General features: G+C 34.8%; 1 protein-coding gene across 1 annotated transcript in view; it reads left to right on the top strand.

The window, feature by feature from the left end:
- Positions 1 to 17087, top strand: part of LOC306965532 (proline-rich protein 5-like) — a gene marked incomplete at its 3' end in the record, with an annotated part of 72195 nt that overhangs the window by 27297 nt on the left and 27811 nt on the right. The window contains exons 2-4 of the mRNA XM_079560006.1: positions 2752 to 2882; positions 13885 to 13965; positions 14036 to 14084. Of these exons, the coding sequence (XP_079416132.1) occupies positions 2761 to 2882; positions 13885 to 13965; positions 14036 to 14084 (252 nt within the window). The 5' untranslated portion in view covers positions 2752 to 2760. The remainder of the gene's footprint in view (positions 1 to 2751; positions 2883 to 13884; positions 13966 to 14035; positions 14085 to 17087) is intronic.

The following is a 17087-nucleotide window of genomic DNA, read 5'->3' as shown; positions in this document are numbered from 1 at the left end:
AGCTGGTTGAGCTAAGCTAGCTTTAGCTTCAGGTTAAACCTTGTAAAAGGTAAATAACTCCTGCCCACGAGTGCCGCATATCGGTGTTTCCTTCCAGGGAAAAGTGTTTCCGGGTTAGTCCTGTTGTGTTGTGATTCTGTGCTGATGTTGTGTCGTTGAGCCTGACTGAGATCCTCGTAATAGCTGCGGAGAATGACTCGCTCTGAGACCAGCCTTCAGTGACCGGCTAATAACCCACACAAAATAGTCCCGTAGTCTGGCAGATTTAGTGACTTTAGTCAATGAAAAACACATTTATTATGAATGTTACGTTTGTGGGACCCTGGTATAAGCGGATTAAACAACGAGGAGCCGCGTTAGACGTTATAATGCACGACGCGGAGTCAAGAACACCACAACACGCAGCGGAGCGGTGTTACTCCGCGAAGTGTTTAATCCTTACATATTTTCCACACACGTTTTTGTTGAACAAGCAGTAGATTTCCCATTAAGACTGAAATTATGAGCAAAACAACCCAATAACATTCATTTTAACAGACAGTTAGTTCCCTATAGACTCGCGACCCACTTTTGGGCCCCGACCCACCAGTACAGAATCACTGTAACATTATATATGACCAAGCGGGATGTTCTGACTGGACATTTTTAAAATACTGACACTATTTCTCGCATTTTAAGATTACTTTTGCATCATAATATTTTTCTAAATCATTTTGGGGGCTAGAGTTTCTGTGCTGGAGGGCCGGATTTGGCCCCCGGGCCTGACGTTGCCGACCCCTGGTGATAGTTTCCCATTGTGCCCAGTTGCTTTGAATGTTTTCAATCACTCCTTTGCGGTTAACATCATTAAATATTGTTCATGCATTGATATTTTGGGTTTGAGGCAGTGAAATGGCTTTAAATTTGGAAGAAGAGGAAATGGAGCAAACTAAAAACAGAACCGACCCAGGACTAAACTGAGGCTACAAAGGGTTTTGTAGGTTTGCTTGGGGCCGTCCCGCTCTGAACAAAAGGGGAAACACCGTTATTAGAACACACACAGGTGAGAGAGGACAAAGCAGAAGAGCTGGAGTTCATTGTTGGGTCATAAAGAAGCGTCCTCTCTGTAACAAAACCTAAAACATGACACTGTTGTGAAGATCGGGGTCTCGACACCACTTACCTTTTCCCCCGTGAGCTAAAGTAACACCAACTAGGGCTGCTCGATTATTGAAAAAATAATAATCACGATTATTTTTGTCATAATTGAAATCACGATTATTCAAACGATTATTTGTTGCCTTTAAAAAAAATCCATCAAAAAAGTGACAAAAATCCATCAAGAAAGTGACAAAAATCCATCAAAAAAAGACAAAAATCCATCAAAAAAGTGACAAAAATCCATCAAAAAAGTGACAAAAATCCATCAAAAAAATGACAAAAATCCATCAAAAAAGTGACAAAAATCCATCAAAAAAGTGTCAAAAATCCATTAAAAAAAAGACAAAAATCCATCAAAAAAATTACAAAAATCCATCAAAAAAGTGACAAAAATCCATCAAAAAAGTGACAAAAATCCAGCAAAAAAGTGACAAAAATCCAGCAAAAAATTGACAAAAATCCAGCAAAAAAGTGACAAAAATCCATCAAAAAAAGACAAAAATCTATCAAAAAAGTGACAAAAATCCAGCAAAAAAGTGACAAAAATCCAGCAAAAAAGTGACAAAAATCCATCAAAAAAAGAAAAAAATCCATCAAAAAAAGAAAAAAATCCAGCAAAAAAGTGACAAAAATCCATCAAAAAAGTGACAAAAATCCATCAAAAAAGTGACAAAAATCCATCAAAAAAATTGACAAAAATCCAGCAAAAAAGTGACAAAAATCCAGCAAAAAAAGACAAAAATCCATCAAAAAAGTGACAAAAATCCATCAAAAAAATTGACAAAAATCCAGCAAAAAAGTGACAAAAATCCAGCAAAAAAGTGACAAAAATCCATCAAAAAAGTGACAAAAATCCATCAAAAAAATTGACAAAAATCCAGCAAAAAAATTACAAAAATCCAGCAAAAAAGTGACAAAAATCCATCAAAAAAGTGACAAAAATCCATCAAAAAAGTGACAAAAATCCAGCAAAAAAGTGACAAAAATCCATCAAAAAAGTGACAAAAATCCATCAAAAAAGTGACAAAAATCCAGCAAAAAATTGACAAAAATCCAGCAAAAAAGTGACAAAAATCCAGCAAAAAATTGACAAAAATCCATCAAAAAAGTGACAAAAATCCAGCAAAAAAGTGACAAAAATCCAGCAAAAAAGTGACAAAAATCCAGCAAAAAAGTGACAAAAATCCAGCAAAAAAGTGACAAAAATCCATTGAAAAAAAGACAAAAATCCAGCAAAAAAGTGACAAAAATCCAGCAAAAAAGTGACAAAAATCCAGCAAAAAAAAGCCAAAAATCCAGCTAAAAAAGACAAAAATCCAGCAAAAAAAGACAAAAATCCATAAAAAAAAATTACAAAAATCCAGCAGAAAAAGACATTATTGAAATATTGAAAAAAATTTGAAAAAAAATATTATAATCGATTTTTTGCGATTATGCTAATTTTGTAATCGTTTACTGTTGTAATCGAAATCGTAATCGAATTTCGATTAATTGCACGGCCCTAACACCAACATTGTACTTTTTCCTGTATAAATATCAAAAGGGATGTTCCGCGGTCACGTATTTGTACCAGATGAATCTCTGACGTCGTTCCCGTCTGTCTCTCCTCAGCCCCGGTGCATGATGGGATCGTTCCGGCGGCCGAGGCCTCGCTTCATGAGCTCCCCGGTTCTGTCGGACTTGGCTCGATTCCACGCCAGCTCCACGGCCCTGCAGCTGTCCAACACCAGCGCCTGGAACAGGTCCAGATCATGTTCTCCTTCTGTAATTCTGAATGAAGCCGTGTCAGAGGAAGTTCCCATGGCTGGACTTTGCATTAGAAATGAGCAGTCAATGAAATGAATAGTAAACTCAACTTTTTGGCAGCAACAGCACCTAGTTTTGGAGTTTGGAGAAGCACAATGGAATATTTTAGTTTCTTAAAGGGGCTGGATGCAAGTTGGCCATTTTATGCTCACTACTGCCACGTCAGGCCATATGTGTAACTGCAGTCTCTATATTAACCCCTTTACTCCCGCCTGAACCGAGCACATTTTCTCCAGCTTTACCCCAATCCAAAAGCTTTTGGAAAAAAGGTGTGAAAATAGCAACAAAACTGAGACGAGAACAAGGATGAAAATGTGAAAAAAGTGAGGAAAAATTGGCGAAAAATTGAGAAAAAAATGGACAAAATAGTGATAAGAATTTGACAAAAATGTGAATAATTTGACGAAAAAGTGACAAAAAAGTCACGAAAATTTGATAAAAATGAGACGACTGCCCAACAAAAAAGTGCTGAAAAAAAATCTGATGACGTGAGGAAAAAGATCAATTCAGTTTTGTAGGTCTTAGCTTTCAAATGAGGCGTTACACTGACCTACAGGATTTGGGTAAAGCTGAACTGGAGAAAATGCTCTCGGTTCAGGCGGGAGTTAAGAGGTTAAGCTTGTGCATTACGGCACTTCAGACCCAAAGTAACAACATTTTTAGTGATAGGGATTTTAGAGGCGGTGGTGAACAGGTCTGAGCTCATTGTAGGTCAAGGTCAAATTTATTTATAGAGCACATTTACAAACAGAAGGCACTCCCCCAAAGTGCTGTACAGATTCATAAAATAAACATTTAATACAAATAGAAACATTCTACACATTAGGACATGGCTGGAACATATTTTTAACATTTTTAAACTCCGTATAGTCACTTTAAATGATACTGGGGTGGAAGGGATTCGTTTTCAATGTGGTTAAATGGGGGTATTATGCAAAATGGACTTTTTCAAGCTTTCCATCATGTTATTCTGTCACTCCCTCATTAAAAACATGGCTGAAGTGTTGCCTTGGCACATTCACGTATTTCTGAGTAATCTGTAAAAACTCTGATGGCGGCCATTTTAGGGATAGGTTTGCCTGAGTCCTCCTAGGAACGCCCCCACCTCCTGGAGACGCCTCCGAGCTTTGGTCACCAGCCGAGTAACCGACCACTGCTCCTCAGCAGAACCCCCTCCCCACTGATGCCACAGACAGCGTGTGGAGGGGGCGTGTCTAAAGGCTCAGAGGTTCTTAAAGAGACAGAGGCCTATTTCAAGACATTCACTACAGCCATTTTGAGAGAGACATTTTATACAAGGCAGTTATTCTAATTTACTGCATTTACAGACCAACAGAAGGTTTGTCATCATTGTAGTGAGATATAGACTGGTGCTATGGGACTGACAAAAGCAGAACACCCCCTCTTTAAGGTCTTAGCAATCTGCTATATGTGTTTATTTTTAATATGAAAGTGTAAGATAGAATCGATAACAAAAAAGTGAGTCTTAATACAGTAACTTTCCTTAAAGGAACAGGCCACCGTCTTTAAATACTGAGATATGTTCTTACCTGAGCTTAGACGAGTTGATGTGTACCTGTCTGGTCTTTACGCATGCGCTCAGTCACGCAAAAAGACCAAACATGTTGTTAGCATTTAGCCTCTCCTCCTCTCCTCTATGGACCCAAACGGGAGTGAAGTTTGAAACAACCAAGCTCTTCCACATATTCCCTATTTACATACGGTTACGTGAGCCTTTACACGATCCAGGCAGAGTTACACCAAATTAAACATGTGGATTTTCTAAGCGGATACAAAAGGGACTATATTGTGCGGCGTAATAACACCAGGAGCACTTCGACGTCTGCGCAGTAAAGTCAAAGTACTCCTATAGTATTATTACGCCTTACAATAGTCCCCCTTTTTATCCGCTTAGACTCCCGTTTGGCCCCATAGAGGAGCAGAGGCTAAATGCTAACGCTGTTTGTGCTCTGTTTGTGCACACGTAAAGACCAGACAGGTACACATCAACTCGTCTAAGCTCAGGTAAGAACATCTCAGAGTGGAAAAACGGTGGCCTGTTCCTTTAAGCTGAGCACATTACTTTTTACCCGATTTTGCAACACTTTTCTCACGGTGAGTCTTCCTGAGTTGCGTGGGTGATTTTACCCTCCCAAAAGCGACACACGGGAAGCAGCCGCCCATGACAGAGTGAAATACACACAGAGAAATAGTAGCAACTTCCCTTTTTCATTTTCCTCTCACAGCAGCGGCTCAAAGGACTAGTTAACGCCCACAAAGGCCACGCGGTTTGGGCTTCGTTAGGTCCCGGGTTCGATCGCCACCTGGACGGGGCCGTTCTGTGTCTGCGCAGGTTTCCTTCGGGTGCTCCTGTTTCCCCGACCACTAAAAACATGTAGAGAGCGGCCGGGACTCCCCTGTGTGAGAGAGAGAGATTCTTACTCTCAGTGGGACTTTCCTGGTTAACCTCTTACCACCCGCCAAAACCAAACGCATTCTCTCCTCTTTGCCATTGTACTTTTTTTGTCACTTTTTTTGTCACTTTTTTGCTGTTTTTTTTGCCATTTTTTGGCCGGTTTTTTTAATCACCTTTTTGCTGGATTTTTGCCGTTTTTTTAATCACTTTTTTGATGATTTTTTGTCATTTTTTTGCTGGTTTTTTGCCATTTTTTGCTGTTTTTTTATCACTTTTTTTGCTGGATTTTTGTTTGTTTTTTGCTGTTTTTTTGTCACTTTTTTGCTGGATTTTTGCCGTTTTTTTTTATCACTTTTTTGCTGATTTTTTGTCATTTTTTTGCTGTTTTTTTGCCATTTTTTTGCCGTTTTTTTTTAATCACTTTTTTGCTGATTTTTTGTCATTTTTTTGCTGTTTTTTTGCCATTTTTTGCCGTTTTTTTTAATCACTTTTTTGCTGGATTTTTGCCGTTTTTTTATCACTTTTTTGCTGATTTTTTGTCATTTTTTTGCTGTTTTTTGCCATTTTTTGCAAATTTTTTTTATCACTTTTTTTGCCGTTTTTTTTATCACTTTTTTGCTGATTTTTTGTCATTTTTTTGCTGTTTTTTATGCCATTTTTGGCTGTTTTTTTTATCACTTTTTTGCTGATTTTTTGTCATTTTTTTGCTGTTTTTTTTGCCATTTTTTGCCGTTTTTTTATCACTTTTTTGCTGATATTTTGCCATTTTTTTGCCGTTTTTTGCCATTTTTTGCCGTTTTTTTTAATCACTTTTTTGCTGGATTTTTGTAATTTTTTTGCTGTTTTTTTGTCTTTTTTTGTCAATTTACATCCTCATTTTCTTCTCGTTTTTTGTCGCCATTTTGAAGAAGCTTTTAGATTTGGAGAACAGGAGAAAACACGTTCAGGTGGGAGTTAAGAGGTTAAATAAAGGTCAAGTTTCGGAAGACTCGTACCTCCGCCTCTGAACGGTGTTGTGCCGACAGTGATCACATGACATTGTTGACCAATCCGGACACACTTGTTTCAAACGCTCACAACCAGAAGCCTGTCTCTGCAGATCTGGGGTCAGTTTTTCTCCTTTAAGTGGTGCGCACTGAATAGGTGCTGCTGCCGGATGCTCTCTCATCTCCATCTGTGAAATCAATAAAGTATCATCTATCTATCTAACCTCTTAACTCCCACCTGAACCGAGAGGATCTTTTTCCTCACGTCAGATTTTTTTTCCATCATTTTTTTGTCAGGTATTCAACTCATTTTTGTAACTTTTTGGGGATTTTTTGTCACATTTTTTGTCCATTTTGTATAATTTTTTTGTCATTTTTTGGTCGATTTTTGTCGATTTTTTTGTCATTTTTTTAATCAAATTTAACTCCCACCTGAACCGAGCACATTTTCTCCAGTTTGGCTTTACCCCAATCCAAAAGCATCTGGAAAAAAGCTGTGAAAATAGCAACAAAACTGAGACGAAAACAATGATGGAAATGTGACAAAAAAGTGACGAAAAATGGATGAAAAATGGACGTAGAAATGTCAAAAATGTAACAAAAAAATGACAAAAAAATACAAAAATATGATAAAAATTTGACAAAAAAAATTACAACAAATTTACAAAAAAGTGAACAAAATGTGACAAAAAATGACAAAAATGTGACAAAAAAATGACAAAAAATGACAAAAAAAATGACATAAAATGTGACAAAAATGTGATAAAAAATGGACGAAAAAATTAAAAAAAAAATGACATAAAAAGTTACAAAAATGAGTTGAATACCCAACAAAAAAATGATGGAAAAAAAATCTGATGACGTGAGGAAAAAGATCCTCACGGTTCAGGCGGGAGTTAAGAGGTTAAGTTCCTTCCAAAGTGTTATGTTCAAAATCTTATTACAAATGTCAAAGTAAAAGCACATCTATTTGTCTGATTCACAAGAACATTAACAGTCATCAATCTGCAGAAGAACATGAACTCTTTGTCCGTGTGGATCAGCAGCAGCTTATCTTGAAGATAAAAGCCCAGGTTCAGACCGCTCAGTCCTTTGCCTCAGTCCTTTACCTCAGTCCTTTACCTCAGTCCTTTACCTCAGTCCTTTACCTCAGTCCTTTACCTCAGTCCTTTACCTCAGTCCTTTACCTCAGTCCTTTACCTCAGTCCTTTACCTCAGTCCTTTACCTCAGTCCTTTACCTCAGTCCTTTACCTCAGTCCTTTACCTCAGTCCTTTACCACAGTCCTTTACCTCAGTCCTTTACCTCAGTCCTTTACCTCAGTCCTTTACCTCAGTCCTTTACCTCTGCCCTCGGGCTCTGCTGGAGTTTGTCATGGCTCCTTTCAGAGTCGTGTCTGTATTTCCTGCCGTTGTGCAGCAGGATGTCCAGGAAGTGAAGGTGGCACCGGGTCACGTCCGGAGGCTCTTTCTGGAGTCTTTATTTTGTCATTTTTTTAATCCAATTTTTGTCATTTTTTGTCACATTTTTGTCATTTTTTCGTCAATTTTTTTGTCAATTTTTTGTCATTTTTTTGTCACATTTTTGTCATTTTTTCGTCAATTTTTTATCCATTTTTTGTATTTTTGTGGTATTTTTTTTGTCATTTTTTAATCCAATTTTTGTCATTTTTTTGTCATTTTTTTGGTCAATTTTTAATCAATTTTGTGTCATTTTTTGTCACATTTTTGTCATTTTTTCGTCAATTTTTTATCAATTTTTTGTATTTTTTTGTAATTTTTTAATCCAATTTTTGTCATTTTTTTTGTCATTTTTTGTCATTTTTTTGTCACATTTTTGTCATTTTTTCGTCAATTTTTAGTCAGATTTTTGTCATTTTTTGTCATTTTTTTTTCACATCTCAAATCAAATCTATTTGTCTGATTCACAAGAACATTAAAAGTCATTTATCTACAGAAGAACATGAACTCTTTGTCCGTGTGGATCAGCAGCAGCTTATCTTGAAGATAAAAGCCCAGGTTCAGACCGCTCAGTCCTTTACCTCAGTCCTTTACCTCAGTCCTTTACCTCAGTCCTTTACCTCAGTCCTTTACCTCAGTCCTTTACCTCAGTCCTTTACCTCAGTCCTTTACCTCAGTCCTTTACCTCAGTCCTTTACCTCAGTCCTTTACCTCTGCCCTCGGGCTCTGCTGGAGTTTGTCATGGCTCCTTTCAGAGTCGTGTCTGTATTTCCTGCCGTTGTGCAGCAGGATGTCCAGGAAGTGAAGGTGGCACCGGGTCACGTCCGGAGGCTCTTTCTGGAGTCTTTATTTTGTCATTTTTTTAATCAAATTTTTGTCATTTTTTGTCACATTTCTGTCATTTTTTCGTCAATTTTTTGTCATTTTTTTGTCACATTTTTGTTATTTTTTCGTCAATTTTTTATCCATTTTTTGTATTTTTTTTGTCATTTTTTTGTCATTTTTTAATCCAATTTATTGTCATTTTTTGTCACATTTTTGTCATTTTTTTGTCACATTTTTGTCTTTTTTTCGTCATTTTTTTCGTCATTTTTTTTATTTTATTTTTTATTTTTTTGTAATGTTTTAATCCAATTTTTGTCATTTTTTTGTCAATTTTTTATCAATTTTTTGTCATTTTTGTCATTTTTTCGTCAATTTTTTATCAATTTTTTGTATTTTTTTGTAATTTTTTAATCCAATTTTTGTCGTTTTTTTGGTCAATTTTTTTATCAATTTTTTTGTCATTTTGGACATTTTTTTGTAACATTTTTGTCATTTTTTCGTCATTTTTTTATCAATTTTTTTTATTTTATTTTTGTATTTTTTTGTAATGTTTTAATCCAATTTTTGTCATTTTTTTTGTCAATTTTTTATCAATTTTTTGTCATTTTTGTCATTTTTTCGTCAATTTTTTATCAATTTTTTGTATTTTTTTGTAATTTTTTAATCCAATTTTTGTCGTTTTTTTGGTCAATTTTTTTATCAATTTTTTTGTCATTTTGGACATTTTTTTGTCACATTTTTGTCATTTTTTCGTCATTTTTTTATCAATTTTTTTTATTTTATTTTTGTATTTTTTTGTAATGTTTTAATCCAATTTTTGTCATTTTTTTGTCAATTTTTTATCATTTTTTTGTCATTTTTGTCATTTTTTTGTCACAATTTTGTCATTTTTTCGTCAATTTTTAATCAATTTTTTGTCATTTTTTTGTCACATTTTTGTCATTTTTTTCGTCAATTTTTTGTCATTTTTTTGTCACATTTTTGTTATTTTTTCGTCAATTTTTTATCCATTTTTTGTATTTTTTTTGTCATTTTTTTGTCATTTTTTAATCCAATTTATTGTCATTTTTTGTCACATTTTTGTCATTTTTTTGTCACATTTTTGTCTTTTTTTCGTCATTTTTTTCGTCATTTTTTTTATTTTATTTTTTATTTTTTTGTAATGTTTTAATCCAATTTTTGTCATTTTTTTGTCAATTTTTTATCAATTTTTTGTCATTTTTGTCATTTTTTCGTCAATTTTTTATCAATTTTTTGTATTTTTTTGTAATTTTTTAATCCAATTTTTGTCGTTTTTTTGGTCAATTTTTTTATCAATTTTTTTGTCATTTTGGACATTTTTTTGTAACATTTTTGTCATTTTTTCGTCATTTTTTTATCAATTTTTTTTATTTTATTTTTGTATTTTTTTGTAATGTTTTAATCCAATTTTTGTCATTTTTTTTGTCAATTTTTTATCAATTTTTTGTCATTTTTGTCATTTTTTCGTCAATTTTTTATCAATTTTTTGTATTTTTTTGTAATTTTTTAATCCAATTTTTGTCGTTTTTTTGGTCAATTTTTTTATCAATTTTTTTGTCATTTTGGACATTTTTTTGTCACATTTTTGTCATTTTTTCGTCATTTTTTTATCAATTTTTTTTATTTTATTTTTGTATTTTTTTGTAATGTTTTAATCCAATTTTTGTCATTTTTTTGTCAATTTTTTATCATTTTTTTGTCATTTTTGTCATTTTTTTGTCACATTTTTGTCATTTTTTCGTCAATTTTTTATCAAATTTTTGTCATTTTTTTGTCACATTTTTGTCATTTTTTCGTCAATTTTTAATCAGATTTTTGTCATTTTTTGTCATTTTTTTTTCACATCTCAAATCACATCTCTTTGTCTGATTCACAAGAACATTAACAGGCATTTATCTGCAGAAGAACATGAACTCTTTGTCCGTGTGGATCAGCAGCTGCTTATCTTGAAGATAAAAGCCCAGGTTCAGACCGCTCAGTCCTTTACCTCAGTCCTTTACCTCAGTCCTTTACCTCAGTCCTTTACCTCAGTCCTTTACCTCAGTCCTTTACCTCAGTCCTTTACCTCAGTCCTTTACCTCAGTCCTTTACCTCAGTCCTTTACCTCAGTCCTTTACCTCTGCCCTCGGGCTGTGCTGGAGTTTGTCATTGCTCCTTTCAGAGTTGTGTCTGTATTTCCTGCCGTTTTGCAGCAGGATGTCCAGGAAGTGAAGGTGGCACCGGGTCACGTCCGGAGGCTCTTTCTGGAGTCTTTATTTTGTCATTTTTTTAATCAAATTTTTGTCATTTTTTGTCACATTTTTGTCATTTTTTCGTCAATTTTTTCGTCAATTTTTTGTCATTTTTTTGTCACATTTTTGTTATTTTTTCGTCAATTTTTTATCCATTTTTTGTATTTTTTTTTGTAATTTTTTGGTCATTTTTTAATCCAATTTTTGTCATTTTTTTGTCATTTTTTTTGTCAATTTTTAATCAATTTTTTGTCATTTTTTGTCACATTTTTGTCATTTTTTCGTCAATTTTGTATCATTTTTTTTTATTTATTTTTTTATTTTTTTGTAATGTTTTAATCCAATTTTTGTCATTTTTTTGGTCAGTTTTTTATCATTTTTTTGTCATTTTTCGTCATTTTTTTGTCACATTTTTGTCATTTTTTCGTCAATTTTTTCGTCAATTTTTTGTCATTTTTTTGTCACATTTTTGTCATTTTTTCGTCAATTTTTTATCCAATTTTTGTCGTTTTTTTGGTCAATTTTTTATAAATTTTTGGTCGTTTTTTTTGTCAAATTTTTGTCATTTTTTCGTCCATTTTTTATCAAATTTTTGTCATTTTTTCGTCAATTTTTAATCAAATTTTTGTCATTTTTTTGTCACATTTTTGTCATTTTTTTGTCAATTTTTAATCAGATTTTTGTCATTTTTTGTCATTTTTTTTTCACATCTCAAATCACATCTCTTTGTCTGATTCACAAGAACATTAACAGGCATTTATCTGCAGAAGAACATGAACTCTTTGTCCGTGTGGATCAGCAGCTTATCTTGAAGATAAAAGCCCAGAACAGTGACCTCCAGGTTCAGACCGCTCAGTCCTTTACCTCAGTCCTTTACCTCAGTCCTTTACCTCAGTCCTTTACCTCAGTCCTTTACCTCAGTCCTTTACCTCAGTCCTTTACCTCAGTCCTTTGCCTCTGCTGGAGTTTGTCATCGCTCAGTCCTTTACCTCAGTCCTTTGCCTCTGCTGGAGTTTGTCATCGCTCAGTCCTTTACCTCAGTCCTTTACCTCAGTCCTTTACCTCAGTCCTTTACCTCAGTCCTTTACCTCAGTCCTTTACCTCAGTCCTTTACCTCTGCCCTCGGGCTCTGCTGGAGTTTGTCATCGCTCCTTTCAGAGTCGTGTCTGTATTTCCTGCCGTTGTGCAGCAGGATGTCCAGGAAGTGAAGGTGGCACCGGGTCACGTCCGGAGGCTCTTTCTGGAGACGAGAGTTTTCATCTAAAACGTCCCAAACTGAGATGGATCTAAGGAGAGGTTCAGGAGGACCGTGTGGCTAAATATGGACATGTTTTTAACCCCTTAACTCCCACCTGAACCGAGCACGTTTTCTCCAGTTTGGCTTTACCCCAATCCAAAAGCTTCTGGGAAAAAGGTGAGGAAAGAGCAAAAAAACTGAGACAAAAACAATGATGGAAAAGTGAGGAAAAAAAGGGAGAAAACATTGACAAAAAGTGACGAAAAATGTATTAAAAAGTGGTAAAAATGTGACAAAAATGTGACAAAAAAATTGATTAAAAAAATTGATAAAAAATGACAAAAAATGACAAATAGCGACAAAAAACGAGAAGAAAATGAGAAGAAAATGAGGATGTAAATTGACAAAAATGGCAAAAATCCAGGAAAAAAGTGACAAAAATCCAGGAAGAAAAAGACAAAAATCCAGCAAAAAAAAGACAAAAATCCAGGAAAAAAGTGACAAAAATCCAGGAAAAAAAGGCAAAAATCCAGGAAAAAAAAGGCAAAAATCCAGGAAAAAAAAGGCAAAAATCCAGAAAAAAAAAGACAAAAATCCAGGAAAAAAGTGACAAAAATCCAGGAAAAAAGTGACAAAAATCCAGGAAAAAAAAGTGACAAAAATCCAGAAAAAAAAGACAAAAATCCAGAAAAAAAAGACAAAAATCCAGGAAAAAAAAAGACAAAAATCCAGAAAAAAAATGACAAAAATCCAGAAAAAAAAGACAAAAATCCAGAAAAAAAAGACAAAAATCCAGAAAAAAAAGACAAAAATCCAGGGAAAAAATGACAAAAATCCAGGAAAAAAAGACAAAAATCCAGGAAAAAAAAGACAAAAATCCAGGAAAAAAAGACAAAAATCCAGCAAAAAATGACAAAAATCCAGCAAAAAAATGACAAAAATCCAGGAAAAAAATGACAAAAATCCAGGAAAAAAATGACAAAAATCCAGCATAAAAATGACAAAAATCCAGCAAAAAAAAGACAAAAATCCAGCAAAAAATGACAAAAATCCAGCATAAAAATGACAAAAATCCAGCAAAAAAAGACAAAAATCCAGCAAAAAATGACAAAAATCCAGCAAAAAAAATGACAAAAATCCAGGAAAAAAATGACAAAAATCCAGGAAAAAAATGACAAAAATCCAGGAAAAAAATGACAAAAATCCAGCATAAAAATGACAAAAATCCAGGAAAAAAATGACAAAAATCCAGCATAAAAATGACAAAAATCCAGCAAAAAAGTGACAAAAATCCAGGAAAAAAATGACAAAAATCCAGCATAAAAATGACAAAAATCCAGCATAAAAATGACAAAAATCCAGGAAAAAAATGACAAAAATCCAGGAAAAAAATGACAAAAATCCAGCAAAAAAAGACAAAAATCCAGGAAAAAAATGACAAAAATCCAGCAAAAAAAGACAAAAATCCAGGAAAAAAATGACAAAAATCCAGGAAAAAAATGACAAAAATCCAGGAAAAAAAATGACAAAAATCCAGGAAAAAAATGACAAAAATCCAGCGAATAGTGACAAAAATCCAGCAGAAAAATGACAAAAATCCAGCAAAAAAAAGACAAAAATCCAGGAAAAAAGTGACAAAAACATAACACTTCTTGTTTGGGCCGGGGGTGTGATATCGGGGGTGTGATACCGGGGGTGTGATATCGGACCATCTCGCTCATCCTAAACCTGAGTAAATGTCTGGTCCGTTTCTTCTCCTTCAGTGTGCAGTCTGCGGTGATGAAGGTGTTTCAGGGAGGAGATCTCCAGCCCAACGAACTCTACTCACTCAACGAAAGCATCAGGTCATTATTCAGCTTCTCAGGCTCAAACTGTCACTCACTGTTAGAAAACCGTCTGGTCTGTTTCTCACAGGTGGCTCCTGAAGACGGAGATGGGATCCTTCATCACCGACTACTTTCAGGTTTGCTTTATTTCACTTAATCGATCGTTCTGCACCGCTGACCTCCATGTCACGGTTCAGACCTGCTTTTCAGTAGAACGGTCTGAACTTTGTGCCCAACGAATCAAGCCCAGACCTGTTGGACTCTGTGAAAGATCGATTTAACGCCACATTCTCTGCATTTTCACTTCTCGCACAGAAACTCCCCCCCAACAACACGTAACAAACACAGTGTTTTCATCGACTTCTGCACCATTTTGGGCGGAAAAAGGGATTTTTTTTTTCTGACTGTCGTGTTTAAAGGGATATTTCAGGATTTCAGGGGGATATGAAGAACAAACAGAGAACATTTTCAAAAATTGCCCTTGTCTGGAACTGTCTAGTCATCAACCTGGCACTTCAGAAATGCATTGCGTCCTTATGTGTTTTTGTCACTTTTTTCTGGCACTTTTGTTACTTTTTTGCTGGATTTTTGCCATTTTTTGCTGGATTTTTGCCATTTTTTGCTGGATTTTTGTCACTTTTTTCCTGGATTTTTGTCATTTTTTTCCTGGATTTTTGTCATTTTTTTCCTGGATTTTTGTCACTTTTTTGCTGGATTTTTGTCACTTTTTTGCTGGATTTTTGTCATTTTTTTCCTGAATTTTTGTCCTTTTTCCCCTGGATTTTTGTCACTTTTTTGCTGGATTTTTGTCACTTTTTTGCTGGATTTTTGTCATTTTTCCCCTGGATTTTTGTCCTTTTTCCCCTGGATTTTTGTCACTTTTTTGCTGGATTTTTGCCATTTTTTTTCCTGGATTTTTGTCACTTTTTTGCTGGATTTTTGTCACTTTTTTCCTGAATTTTTTTCCTTTTTTCCCTGGATTTTTGTCATCTTTTTTGCTGGATTTTTGTCATTTTTCCCCTGGATTTTTGTCATTTCCCCCCTGGATTTTTGTCACTTTTTTGGAACTGTCTAGTCATCAACCTGGCACTTCATAAATGCATTGCGTGCGTTTCAACGATCCAGATCCTCAAAGCCTGATTTTTTTTTTTTTTTTTGGTCTGTATAACCAATGTCTCACATCTAGAAGCTACTTGGTGCTTACAGAGGCTCACTCTCAGTTAGTACTTTATTGACAGGACAAAGAATTCTAACAACATTAGAGCTAAATAAGGAGCCAACTCCTGTGGCTCCCAAGATAATAACATTTATTTTATTTTTTACAAAAGTTTGAATTTGACCTGAGTTAGAAACCCCCTACTCATATTATGGACAATGCTGCTATTTGTATATAATTTTGGTAGATTCAGCCTGCATCGAAATGGACAAAATTGCCTCTGTTTCCACCCCGTGATTTTTTTTTTCTGGATCCGCCCCTGCTTCTTAGAGTAGTTTTTTCTTACAGTACTTTTTACTTTGACTTGAGTAAGATTATAATGTGCTCTTCATGCTTCACTGCTTCATATTAACCCCTTAACTCCCACCTGAACCGAGCACAGTTTCTCCAGTTTGGCTTTACCCCAATCCAAAAGCTTCTGGAAAAAAGGTGTGAAAAAGCAACAAAACTGAGACGAAAACAAGGATGGAAATGTGACAAAAAGTGACGAAAAATGGATGAAAAAGTGGCAAAAATGTCACAAGAACTTGACAAAAAATGGATGAAAAAATGACAAAAATGTGACAAAAATGTGATAAAAATTTGACAAAAAAATTACAAAAAAATTACAAAAATGTAACAAAAATGTGACAAAAAAATGACAAAAAATTTATAAAAAATGGTCAAAAAAATATTAAAAATGTGACAAAAAAAATTACAAAAAAATTACAAAAAAATTACAAAAAAATTACAAAAAAGTTACAAAAATGAGTTGAATACCCAACAAAAAAAATGATGGAAAAAAATGTGATAACGTGAGGAAAAAGATCCTCTCGGTTCAGGCGGGAGTTAAGAGGTTAATGATGAAGTGAATGCAACACTAGATCTTCTGCCATTACAGCTCATTGAAACCATGTGTGTGACCAGTTTTGTTTTTTAATCATTATTTCCAGCTCGCACTGACCTCCATAATCTGTGCTCCAGCTCGTCCCTGAACCAAAAACCTCCAGGACCTGCTTTATTCAAATTAACACAACGAGGTCATGCACACACGGTTAGCGCCGCGGTTACGGGATCTGTTATAAAACGATAATAATAATAAAATATCATAATGAACGTCTGTGGCCGCGCTGCAGAAACTACGTCTGAGCTGAATCATCATAAATCATCTTCTGTTTTCATCCCAAACATCGCCGGGGATTATCTGATATCTGAGTATTTGATCTGACTGTCCAGAGGCTGTTGTTTCCTTGTTTTCAGGTTAAACTCTTTTGCTTTTTATCTGTTGCTTTGGTTGGACCTGGAGCCGCGGTCACCGAGAGGACACGTTTATCCGATCACTAAAAAAGAGTTCATTTAAGAGCGGAGACGGAGGCCGATGGAGACTTTTGGTGACGCTTTACCAGGACAATAAACCTCCTGGATTTCAGCATTTAAAGGTCAACCAACAGGACAGCAGAACATGTCGCCAGAATATGATCCAGGGTTTCAGTCACGGCAAATTTAATGCTTTTTAATGCCATTTTAGAACATAAATACTATATTTTTAATGCCACAAATGCAAAAAAAAATCTTCTACCGGGGCCGCCTTTAAGCAGATACCGAAAAAAGTGCTGGTCCAGGGACTGCCTTAACCCCCGCCTTAACTGAGCACATTTTCTCCAGTTCAGCTTTACCCAAATCTAAAGCTTCTCGACTGGAGTTTACAGCCTATAGACCAGAGTAACTCCTCATTTGAAAGCTAAGACCTACAAAAGATTTTTCCCTTTCGTTGTCAACACATTTTTATTGTGTTTTGTCGCTTTTTCATTATTTTTGACGCCTGTTTTGCTCTGGGTTTGTTGCTTTTTTCATATTTCAATGTTTTTATTTGGAGTTTGGCGTTTTTGTTTATTGTTGTTTTCTTGCTTTTTGGTCTCCTGTGTTGTCGTGCGTTTGACACATT

The sequence above is a fragment of the Gobius niger genome, assembly GCF_951799975.1.
Source record: "Gobius niger genome assembly, chromosome: 7".
In the NCBI taxonomy this organism is placed as follows: Eukaryota; Metazoa; Chordata; class Actinopteri; order Gobiiformes; family Gobiidae; genus Gobius; species Gobius niger.
The sequence above is the reverse complement of the archived record's forward strand: the minus strand, read 5'-3'. Positions and strand labels throughout refer to the sequence as shown.